Raw genomic sequence first — 13,341 nt, 5'->3', positions numbered from 1 at the left:
CTGACTCCAGGGCTGGTGCACTATCTACTGCTTCACATAGCTGTCCCTTGTTTGTTTGTTTGTTTGTTTTTATAAAGGAAATAGCACATTACCCTTTATAGTAAGTTTTTTTATATGCCATGGATATATCTAGTGAGCTCTTATATTTGAGATTAAAATATGCCCCAGGTTATCCTAGCTAGACATTTATTTAAAATGTCTAGTTGAGGGGCAGCTAGGTGGCGCAGTGGATAGAGCACCGGCCCTGGAGTCAGGAGTACCTGAGTTCAGATCTGGCCTCAGACACTTAACACTTACTAGCTGTGTGACCCTGGGCAGGTCACTTGACCCCAGTTGCCTCACTAAAAAAAATAAATAAATAAAATGTCTAGTTGAACCCATTCATAAGGCCTAGTAATAATTATTATTTAAGATTTAATGTTCCCAAATAGAAATGGCTACCAGTAGTCAGAAAGCTTTACAATGTTCCTAGTCTTGGTTACAAAACAACAAAACAAAAAAACCTTAAGAATTGGCTTTATGTTTAATATGTATAAATGTTGAGAAAGTCAGGGTCTCTGATAGGAAATGTAATAGTGCAAATTTTAAACACTATGGGCATTTAAGAACATTATTTTGTTGACAGGTACTAATAATGAAGTACAGAAAAAGAGCTCATTTCACATTATTAGCATTGATGAAAGAATTACAAATGAGGTTCTATTTAATCAGGGTAGTAATTGTTCTTCCTTCCTAGGTACCTTAGCCTCAACATGTAAGTGAAGATTGATCAATGTATTCATTAGTTAGGGTTTTTACTTAAACCGTAAATTCTAGTCATTTGTTTATTTTAACTAAATTATCATGCTCTAATTGTTGAATTGCTAATTGTTTGTCCCTCTTTCTAGGTATTAACTGAATTTATACATAGTATTTATTTAAACCCTATACTTATAAATAGCAGACCAGATGTTTGGAACATATCATAACCTTAGTGCAGGAGCTCAGATTCAGTAGCTTGTTAGATAAAATGATTTGGCTATACTGCAATTGAACCATAAAGCATATTTTAAAAAGTCATAATAATTACAAAAAATCATTATCATGATTTTTCTTTTTTAGCATTTTACTTTATAATTTCTTTTAATGCAAACCATAAAGTATTATATGAATGCCATAAATCTATTATTAGTATCATTAGCATTAGCATTCATATTACATTTTAATGTTTCTATTTTATTTTCACAACAACATGGGTGCTATTATTATCCCCATTTTTCTGATGAAGAAATTGTGATAGAGGTTAAGTGACTTGTCCAAGGTCACATGGATGGTGTCTGATGCCAGATTTAAACTCAGGTTTTCCTGACTCTGGGCACAGCTCTAAGTATATGGAAAGAGAAAGATGAAGATAGAGGTATGTAATGTATAATGCATAAGTATGTGTATGTATACAGGGGTTTGGGGGCAGGGAGAGGTTTAGAGAAGGAACTAATTCATTAGGAGTCAAACTGATTGGTTCTTCTGGGTTCCTGCTATGCCTTCATAAATACCACAGCAATGTTATTCCAGGCAGAGCATAAAGCTATTACAAAGAAAGATGAGACAGTGATGTTGGGGAACTGACTTGCATTGTAATTAACTAGTATAAAATACTAGTCTTAATGTATAATTTGGGCATGGTCAAATCTACAGCAACAGTTGTAGAAGGTGTTGCCCTTCCCTCCCCCCACCAAAAAACCCACCCAACCAAACAAACCCAAGGCTTTTTTTTTTTTCAGGGCAGTGAGGGTTAAGTAACTTTCCCAGGGTCACACAGCTACTAAGTGTCAAGTGTCTGAGGCCGAATTTGAACTCAGGTCCTCCTGAATCCAGGGCCAGTGCTTTATCCACTGTGCCACCTAGCTACCTCCACCATGCATTTTAAACAAAGTGGGAGGTTTATCTTCTCAAGGCAGCTACAGAAAGATTAATAACTTCTCATCAAAAAGGAAGAAGAGAACTGATAGATATTTTTAGAACAAACGATAGGCTAAAATTTTATGGCTGTTGTTGTTTGTCCTTCATTCTCGAAGAGGACCAATGACATCTGGAAGGTGATGTCTTGACTTCAAGTGAATTGGATTTAAGTGAGGCAGGGCTGTGCAAAGTCACCAGTCTCACTTTTTTCCATCTGGGTCCAGTGGCAACACATACATCAGGATGACTGGAGATGACCCTGGATTCAGTGGGAGACCTTGGCCTTTTTAAGCTAAGGTCTTTCCCAGGTTTCAGTTTGTCTGAGACAAGACCCATCCAGTGATTAAAGCTGGGTAAGAAAAGAGGCAAAAAAGGCAAAAGAGAACTCTTTTATCTTCTAAAAAGAATTAAAATTAAAAAACAAGGATCAATCTGGGAGGGGAATACCCTCAAGGTTTCTGGCCAGAAGAGAAACAATTGCTATTTACAGTCACTCTGAGTCAACAAAACCCAAACAATGACTAACAGAGGCTTGGGCCAGGATTTATTATTGCCCAATAAGTGAAAGCCAGATTGCTTTGGGTTTAAGGCAGTCAAGTAGCTCCATTTGAATCCCGATGGTTTTGTTAATGCCTAGTTTTCCAGAGCTCTATTCCAAGAAATTTATATTTCTTCTAAGGTCCTTCCAAGGTCTCAGTTTGTCTGAAGCAACACCCATTCACTGATTAAGGCTGGATAAGAAATGAGGCAAAAGACAGCCTCGTTTAGCTACTTAAAAAAATCTGTTTGGGAGGTTAAGACACTGGGTTTCTATCAGAACAGAAACAATTGCTATTTACATTCTAGGCCATCAAAACCCAAATTGTGACCAACAAAGTCTCAGGCTGGGACAGCTATATGTTTTAACAAACAATCCTCTCTTCATCCAGTAATAATAAAGGCTGCTGCTGGATTCACTGGATGTAATTAAAAGGAGTTTATCTCCAAATAGAACTTAGGAATAGCTAGGAACCAAAACCAGAATCATAGGGTGCTTCCATGTACACCAACAAAATGTTGACGCAGAAGTTTAAAACAAATGACTGAATCATACTGACTTGTTTATAGAAATGGAAGGGTTTACAATGGTGATTAAGGATCACATTGTCACCAACAGAAATTAAAGAAAAGTTATGCTTATAGAACTTGTATTTATCAATCAGTGCAAATTACAGTTGTTGTTTGTCCTTCATTTTTTTTTTGGGGGGGTGAGACAATGGGAGTTAAGTGACTTGCCCAGGGTCACACAGCTAGTACGTGTCAAGTGTCTAAGGCTGGATTTGAACTCATGTAACGAGTGGAATGACGCCACCTGCTGGATACTTACTGTAGAAGAGTTCTGCCCATGAAGCAAAGGTCTTTGAGGGCAAGACCAGGCTTCAGGAAGTGACGCGGACTAGTGGGAGGAGGGAGGAAGAGACTGGCGCTCAGTCTCGCTCTCTTTTCCTCTGGACTCTGGTGAAGAAGGGAGCTAGAAATGTGCTCTCCCTTTAATAGATAGAAATCTAGGCCTTTTTCTCTCTCTTTACCAAATTCTTATTCTCCTTAATAAATGCTTAAAAGTCTAACTCTTGCTAAAGCTTATAATTTATTGGCGACCACTCATTAGATATTTTAGACAGACTAGCTAGAATTTTAGCCCTTAACACTCAGGCACTCCTGAATCCAGGGCTGGTGCTTTATCCACTGCTCCACCTAGCTGCCCCCTTGTCCTTCATTCTTGAAGAGGACCATAACATTGGTGTGATGTCATGGCTTGAAGTGGGAGAGGGCTGTGCAAGGTCACAAACTCTCTTCCAGAACCATCTGGGTCCAGTGGCAAGATATATACCAGAATGACTGGAGATGGCTCTGGATGTTTAAGGCAATTGGGGTAGTGGTAGATATTGTATAACATAACTGCAGGTTCTAAAAATGTAGAATATAATGAATACTTAGAGAGACACGATTAGGCACCTAAGGGTTTTACAACAGAAGCTCACTGTCTTTTCTAAATGAACAAAAAAGAACCCCCCCATATTACAAATCTCCCCATCCCCCCAAAATATACTTGTGAATTTAGCAAATGAAATGTACTGGACTTGTAGCATCATTAGAGGTCCAACTGTTATCCACAACTTCCCAGACATAACATGCATTCTTAAAAATTTTAAAAACAATGTTCATTCACCAAACTGCATACTCACAAATACATGGAATAAAAGACTATCAAAATATAGAGGCCTACCAGAAGAGATTAAAATGATGTGGAGACAAAGTCTGTCATCCCTGTTGTCCTATCTGCATTCTGAAGATGCTTTTAGTGACTACAGAGGATGAGCTTTCATGCCAATACACTTATTCAGCCATAAAGAGTGGTCATTTTAATTTACCTGCACAATAATATGTGGATCGTTTAATATAAATTAATATTAAAAGCACCTTGCCTTTAGGTTGTTTTTAAGTATCATCAGAAAAGATAAAAATGAGATGTTGCTGTTGATAATAACACATTTATAGTATTTAAAGATTTGCAAAGCATTATGTACACATACATATATGTATATAGTATAATATATTCTCTCATTTGATCTTTGCAACAATTCTGTGAGGTAGATGCTATTATTATCTTTATTTTACAGATAAGGAAACTGAGGCTCAGAGGGGTTAAGTGACTATCCATGTGACTCTGGACAAGGGATTTAATCTTTCTGGGCTTCAGTTTAATCATCTTCAAAATGGGGAATGAGGGTTGGACCAACAGTTGGACCCAGTGACTTCTAATGTACCTCCAAGCTCTAAATCTACGATCCTATGATTTACCTAGAGTCACATAGCTAATAAGTGTTTGAAGTGGGTTTTGATTTCTTAACTTTAAGTCTGGCAATCTAACCACCATATCATGATGTTATGTATCTACCCATTTGCATGAATATATGGATAGAATGTCATGTGTATATTAATATGTAATCTCATGTGTATATTAAAGAAGAGGTACTAGAAATAGCAATAATAAACAACCTCACACAGACTCTGTCAGTCCACATAAATGGCACTGTTACTACCCTTTGATAATTAACTGCAGAAGACAGTTTTCCCTTCCTGACTCCCTGGAACACAGGAATCACACTTGACTGCCCTGTCAGCCTTTGGATCCACAAAACTTTGTGAATTATGATTCCTGAAAAACTTGTCCTTGAAGATTAGAAGTGCTCATACATTAATCAAAAGATGATTCTTACTCTAGCTTTATATGTAATATAAACATTTGCAGCATTATTGATTTATGCCTGAAATGTGACCATGAAACAGTATAAAGAAGTGTTTCCTTTTTTTATAAGCTATCAAAAAAAATCCATGACCTATTTGTGGACAAATCCCTCATATCCCTATCATTCCCTATGATTACTAGGAAGGAATATTAAGTTTTTCCTTTGCTGACATGCCCTCCATCAGGGTAGCATAATAGAGTAGGGGGAAAAAAAGTAAAACAAGGAAATAGTTTTTAAAAATCCTCTTTGAATCTCAGATCTGATACTTACTAGACCATGGCCTAGCCTATGAGTTCTATATTCTTCATTCTTTAAATGGAGATAATAATATTTACACTATTTTCCTCAAAAGTTTGTTGTAAGCAAAGTGTGTATAATGTACTATAGAAACAGGAATTACCCTTTTCAATATTAAAACAAACTGCAAAAAGGAAAAATTGATTTTGTTAAATCATTAATCCTCTGATATAAATCTTGTTTAGTTACTTAGAGGCATAATGGATGAAAAACTAGGCTTGGAGTCAGGAAGACCTAAATTCAAATCCAACTTTCTACATTTACTAGCTATGGGATCCTGGACAAGTCATCTAACTTCTATCTCAGTTTCCTCAAGTTTAAAATGCAGATAACAATAGCACCTTACTCCTAGGGTTAGTGTCCTGAAGATCAAATGAGATAAAATTTGTAAAGGGTTTAAACACAGTGCCTTCAAAGGCATTTAGTAAATGCTTGTTTCCTTCCTTCCTTAGAATAAATATGACAGACAATTAATATTTCTGAGTTAGATTTTGTGGAATAGTAAGAGAATATAATATGGAGGACATATCTTTCTACTAAATTTATCAAAATGTTCCCTGAAAGAGCTATCAGGGTTAGTAAATATTATCAGCCATTAGTTTGTCTACTCTCCCAATGAAGATTTTAAGGAAGATTGGGACATTTCTGAAGGAGATATTCTAATAGCAGGAAGAAGTTAAAGTCACAGAATGGTAGAGGTATTAGGGACTTTATAGATTATCCAACCAAAATCTCTTATTTTATAGGTAAGAAAATAGGCCCAGAGAGCTAATGTGACTTTCTAAATATAACAATTAGTGGCAGAGCAGGGATCCAGGTATCCTAGGTCCCAGTTCATTGTGTTCTTGTACTCTCCCTGCCATGCTGCAAATATAGTCATGAGTATGAGGCCTGCATAAACTTAAACTGTGTAATGATTCATGATTCATCGGTTAGTAGACTCAATCAACTAAAGTGGCTTTTGTCCCAATTGTTTGGTCAACCGACAGCATCTCAAGGGACACAGATAATGTAAAGTGGGAAAAACTAGTAAAGAGTACTGTCTACTTGTTCCTTGAATGCTCTTAGAAGTTCTTGCTTTCACATCCCTTTTGGCTAGTTCCGCTCTGTACAAGCAGGCGATGAAGTAATTGCATCCTTTGAGACATCATCTGTCAAGATGAGGGAAATCAGTTGCCATCAACCAGCAGATGAGTCACAGCAGATCACTAAAAACTATTAGCTACTCCATGTGTAAACACCATGGAGTCTATAAAGCTAATTTTTATAAAGATACAAATCAGGTCTAGTCAGTTCTTTAAGAATATATATATGATGGGCAGAGAACCAGTAAAATAAATGAAGAAAGGAATTTTCCCCTGTACTATCTCTTAGAGAAGTAATTATTAAAAAAATAAAATCTGAAGGAGCACATTGAAATGCCTGCTTGTTGTAGAAAGAACCTCCGTAAGTTGAATCCATTAGAAAATTGCCCAAGAATAATCTTTGTGAAAATATTTCCTTTATTCTCTTTCCAATGAGAGAACATTTCCACAGATTATCTAGTGCATAAATGACTGTTTAGTTAGACTGGTTGAACAAAATTCACTAATGTAACAGGGCCTCTTATTTTCTCCTTTCATATTTTTTTCATAGAAATGACCCTTCCAAAATATTTATATACTCTGTTCCAGACTAATTTATGGTGTAAGGAGCCTTAATGTTTTTGAGTTCAAATGAAATAATATTTATAAAGTGCTTAGCACAATGCTTAGAACATAGTAGGTGCTTAATAAATGCTTGTTCCCTTCTCTTCCCTTCCCTGTAAAGCAACAACCTGAAAATTGATAGTCTGAAGCAAAGAAGAAAACAAAAAGAATCTCTTCAATGAGGCTTTTGATTTCAGTATTTCCCTAAATCAAGCCAAAGATGTTTCACCCATTACCCAACTAGTCTCAAAAAATATATTTTCTTTCCATTCCTTCCCAGTAGCTTAAAAATAATTAGAAACAATGTTCATTATTCACACTGAACATGACCTACAGAAGCCATATCTGTGAGATGAAGAATGCCAAATGCCTCCTTATTTACTCTACTTAAAAGTCTCAAAGTAGTTATGGGCTTTCTTCCCTCTTCTCATGTATGCCTAGCCAAAATGTCTCAAAAGCAGAAAGGCAGAATTAGTAAATTCATTCTTTTCACATCATGATTCAATAAAAATTACATGTAATAAAGGGCCAGGGAAAGATAGACCAAAAATTAATTGGTAACTAAATAATATCATTCTAAAGAACGAGTAGGTCAAACAACAAATCATAGAAACAATCAATAACTTCATCCAAGAGAATGACAATAATGAGACAACATACTAAAACCTATGGGATGCAGCCAAAGCGGTTATCAGGGGAAATTTTATATCTCTAAATGCCTACAAAATCTCTTCAAAGTTGCGTATAATTTTCAGTTAGTATTTATACAGGCAAAGTAAAGTGGAAAATTGAAACATATACTTGTCTTATTTGCACTAAGAATAAACTACTATAAAAAAGGGCAATATCATGTGTTAGAATATACTCTAGGATTAGTGATATACAATGATCAATTTCTTCAGATCATTGAGCATTATAGACTTAGAGCTAGAAGGGACCTTAGAGAGAATCCAGTCCACCTCTCTCATTTTACACATAAGAACATTGAGACCCAGTACAGTTATATGACTCAACACCACATAGTTAATAAGCAGAAGAGGCAGGATTTACACCTGGATTTTCTGACTACAACTCCAGTACTTCTCTCACTAGGCAGATAAGGTGATGCAATGGATATGGAATCAGACCTGGAATCAGGAAGACCTGAGTTTGAATCATGCCTGCTTCAGAAATTTCATCTTCCTCAGCCTCATTTTCTTCTTCTGTGATATGAGGGTAATAATATCACCTACCTCAAAGGATTGTCATGAAGATCAAGTGAGAATATATAAAGCACTTTTCTTAAAGTACTATATAAAATGCTAGCTATTACTAATGATTATAATGATGACAACAACTATCATTGTCATCACCACCACCACCATCATCATCCCAAATCACTTTTGTCAGCTCAATCTATCACTTTGTTTCTATAGACTGATGTAAATTAGATAACGTGGTTACCCATTCCCATTCCAAGGATAGTAGACTTCTGCAAATTTTTAGTTCTTCTTGCCTCTTTCTTTTTATTTTACTAGTAAGTTTGCTCATTGAACCAGTGAATTCTGCAAGTTAACCCTAATGCCAATAAAAAATGCACAGGAGATTATGTGAGGAAGGCATAATAAATGTGTCTCTGCTCTCCATGGCATTTTTTATATAATATTGGACATTTTTCTTGACCAATGTGGATTACAGCAAATAAATGCCATAGACCATTGTGGTAAAAGAAAATAGACTCAGCAGAAAGAACCACCAGTGAACCAGAAAGAATCCCTACTGAAAAATAATGATGTGGCACACATATTTGAGAATAATGATTTTTCTGGTTCATATATATGTATATATATTAAAATATGCAAATAATTATACAAACACATATTATATAACATTAATAATTTTATATTATAAAAGGATAATATTCATATATAATAAATGATATATTAAAATATAGTCTATGTAACAGAATATTACATATCAATATAATAGAATATATCACATATAAATATAGATATATATTCAATGTATATCAATTTAAGATTTTTATGCTCAGAAATCGATAATCTGTTACAGACAATACCACAATGAATTCCTATGGTATATCATCACAAAGTCAGAAAATATATGACTTCACATATAAGAAGCATACTTTTTTCTTTTTTTTTTTTTGCCACAAACACATCTACTTAAATCTGTTTGAATTGATTGTTGCTTTGGGGGGATTATAATATGGATCCTATAATTCTGTTTTTTTCTGGCTAGCTTAGATCTACTGCTCTCAAATAGAGGTAATGAGTTTTATCACTAGACTCACAATGACAATTTGGGCAATAGGTCTGCTATTGAATTCATAACTCCCCAAAAGAAAACTCATGTCACACATGGTCTCAAATAGACATATATATGCCTGCTTATCTGCAGAAAAGCACGTTTTCATTAGACTTCATACATTTCACATTTAGTAATATACCCTATAAGAAGATAGATGTGCACTTCAAGTGAAATTTTTTTAAAGGTATATTACTTGAAATAAAAAATTAGAATAATTTATAATACCAGCCTACCTGACCATAGCAGCCTGCATAGTGGATGAGACTTGGGAAGTCCTTCGAACAACTTAATTCTGCAATGGCTTCAGTTTCGCTCACCATCCATCGTACACACTCAAGCTGGCCATTCTAAATGGTGAAAAAGGAAGGTTAGAAATTAAATTGGTTTTTAATCTGAAAAACTTTTCAGAAATGGTAACCTTACTTCTGGAAGAAATCATTTGTGAACAATGGCTTTTGCATGTGGCTTAGTTTATTTACAAGACTGTTAAGCTTGCCTCATGGTCTTGGTCATATTTCATAGCATTCAGAGCCAGGAAAGACATTAAAAAAAGACAGACAGTCCAACCTTCTCATTTTTTAGATTAGTGAACTGAGGCCCAGAGAGGCAAAGAGACCTATTAAAAATCACTCATATAGTAAGTAGGAGTCAGAATTTTATACTGAGGTTCTCTGATGCCAAAGGCATGGGTTTTGCTACTTAGAACACAGGTGTAGATAGGTATGTAAATACGGCTGTCCCAGGATCTCTTGCTCCAAGGCTTATCCTAATCTTTCTTTCATTTTGGTTTCATTAGCTGGCTGCACTTTAAAAAAATATTTATTTATTTTTTGCTGGCTGCACTTCTACTTAAATGCATATTCTCTCACTTAATAATTCATGACTATTTCTATCATAGATTAGCTGTGTCTCTAGCTTATGGCTTATAGCAGGGCTTCTTAAAATTTTTCCACTCAGGAACCCTTTTTGCCTGAGAAATTTGTATGCAACACCAGGTATACATGTATATAAAATAGGGATCCACAACATTTTACTGTCGCCAAATTTTTTGTGACTTCCATATTCAGTTAAACAACCTCATGTGGGGTCATGACCCATAGTTTAAAAATGTTTGGCTTATAGTATGGAAATAAAATATTTCTTTATCATTTTCCTTGACAATAATGTTTCATTAAGTACCTATTTTACGGTTCAAGTTCTACCAAAGGGCTTTCTACTTACATTGTTATTAAATATTTAGGAATTCTCTAGAGTAGCAAGTGCTGTTATAAAAAGAAGAAGATAAAGTTTATGGCAAATATTACGAGACCCAACCTGAATCAACTATATATATATGTGTGTGTGTGTGTATATACACACAGATATGGGGATATATACGTATATATAATGTGTATATATAAACACATGTATGTATTTATAATATATAATGTATGCAAGGAATAGAAATATTATATATACATGAGATACGCATGCATATATATATAACCAAGTATATATGCATGTGTGTATATGTGTATGTGTGGGTATACACACAAACACCCATACACACTCCAGTCTCTCTTTTCATGATATAGATATTTTGCTTTTAAAACATTTTCCTAATAGGGATATTAATGACTCTGAAACAACAAACCTTAAAAGAGGTCTTCTTTCAGTCTTTTGAGTAAGGATTGTTCATGAATGAGGAAACAACATTTTTTAACAATCTCAAAGTTTGTATATTGACCTTTATAATTATTCACCTTAAAGTTTATATTCACCTTAAATATTTATCTCAAATTTTTTATCTACTTTTATAATTACTCAATGAATTTAAGTAGGGAAATGCATTCCTTTGTTTCACATGCTAGTGGAAGCTGGAGGTCACAAATGGAGATTTGAGTTTACAAGGACAAGGTTTAATCCTGAAGACCATTCAGGGATAATATTATTTAGCCTAGGGCAGCTAGGTGGCACAGTGGATAGAGTGCTGGTCCTGGTTATCAAGACTCATCTTCCTGAGGTCAAATCTGGCCTCAGATACTTAATAGCTGTGTGATCCTGGGCAAGTCACTTAATCCTGTTTACTGCAGTTTCCTCATCTGTAAAAAGAGCTAGAGAAAGAAATGGCAAATCCCTCCAGTGTCTTTGCCAAGAAAACCCCAAATGGGGTCACAAAAATCAGACACAACTGAATAATAAAATTCTTTAGCTTCAAAATGGCTACTAAATAGCAGCTGCACTAACAGTAACTCAGCATACCTATTTTTTAATCTATTAAAATAAACATTTATAAGGGGTATACTATGTGTCAAATACTGTGCTAAGTGCTGGAGATACAAATAAGAAAAAGAAAGAGTCCCTGACCCCAAAGAGATTATCATTAAACAAGACACAAAAGAAAGCTGAAAAGGGAGGAGATAAGTGCCAAAGGGTACCTGGCAAAGGGGTATGATGAAGAGGATGGTAGGTTCAAAAACAAGCAGAGCATGTGCAAAGCATGGGGGTGATCAAGGACCCCGAGCACGTGATGAGCATTTGAGTTTGACTGGATGACCCTGAGCGAGAGGATGCAGGGGAGAAACAGCAGAAATGGCCAATTCTTGAGCCACAGACAGGGCTCTAACACTGTGCCAGCCACTTTTCTCTTCTGAGCCCCCCAAAGGCAGAAGCAATAGCTTGAGGCCATATTTGGAGTAGATTTATTTTTGAAGCCATCCCACAAAGAGCTGATACTAGTTGGTGAGGTGGCTGCCTCTCCTACTCTTTCCCTGCTTCTGTTGTATGCTCCAACATAAAATTATATGGGAAAACACAGATAGAGCACAGGAAACGCCTACTGACTCATCCAGAGGTTCTATGGATAAGGGCACAGAGGATTACATACAAAGGCAAAGACAAAGAAACTCCAGGCAACCTCAATTAGACTACTGCAGAGCTGCCTGGTTATTTTCTCACTGAATCACTTGAGTAACACAAAATACTGGTTGACTTTGTCATCTGTACACTTGTGTTGACTATATTGTTGACCCAGTCTATACAGTCTCTCCTTTGTAACAGGTTGAACTAATTTCTGGCACATAGCAGATCCAGCTGTGTTCTTTTACACCTTCTCCTTCCTTCCCTCCCATTACTAACAGCTGTGTTTGTGCATGAACTTGTTGCTAATATTACAGTTTAAAAATATTTACTTTATTGTGATAACAACAATGATATCTCACTTGCATAGCATGTTATTATACTTCCTAAATGCTTCCAACATTCATTATCCCATTTGAGTCTGACAAAACAAAACAAAAAGAAAAAGCACCACATGTATATAGAGACTTAAGGTATATAAAGAGCTGTTCTTGCCACAACCACATGGAGTAGAAAGGGCAGGTCTCTACTGAACAGATTAGAACACCGTGAGAGATATTAAATGATTTGCCATAGGGGCACACAGCAAGCCAGTGATACAACTAGAATGACATGACAGAGTTTGTTTTCACCGCATCACCTTTTCTGGACCAATCAATGAATGAACTGACAGATGGATAAGTGAAATAATGAATAAGTAGCAGTATATTTTGATTTCTAAAAATGGATACTAGGCGGCAGCTAGGTAGCATAGTGGATAAAGCAGCAGCCCTGGATTCAGGAGGACCTGAGTTCAAATCCGGCCTCAGACACTTGCCACTTAGTAGCTGTGTGACCCTGGGCAAGTCACTTAACCCTCATTGCCCCACAAAAAAAAAAAAGATTTCCAAACTGCCTAACTGTATCCAGCAAACAGTTAATGCTATACTTTGTGTGGGCCTGGGAAGTAGATTCCAATTCCTTAACTCCAATAGCATTAG

At 35.8% G+C, this 13,341-nt stretch overlaps 1 protein-coding gene across 4 annotated transcripts in view; it reads right to left on the bottom strand.

Annotated features, from left to right (window-relative positions):
- Positions 1–13,341, bottom strand: part of LOC122734301 (synuclein alpha interacting protein) — a 224,703-nt gene that overhangs the window by 31,239 nt on the left and 180,123 nt on the right. For all 4 annotated transcript variants that reach the window (XM_043975014.1, XM_043975015.1, XM_043975013.1 and 1 more), the window contains one exon: positions 9,757–9,870. In XM_043975014.1, coding sequence (XP_043830949.1) covers positions 9,757–9,870 — 114 coding nt within the window. The remainder of the gene's footprint in view (positions 1–9,756; positions 9,871–13,341) is intronic.

Source organism: Dromiciops gliroides, chromosome 1 (genome assembly GCF_019393635.1).
Source record: "Dromiciops gliroides isolate mDroGli1 chromosome 1, mDroGli1.pri, whole genome shotgun sequence".
Taxonomy (NCBI): Eukaryota; Metazoa; Chordata; class Mammalia; order Microbiotheria; family Microbiotheriidae; genus Dromiciops; species Dromiciops gliroides.
The sequence above is the reverse complement of the archived record's forward strand: the minus strand, read 5'-3'. Positions and strand labels throughout refer to the sequence as shown.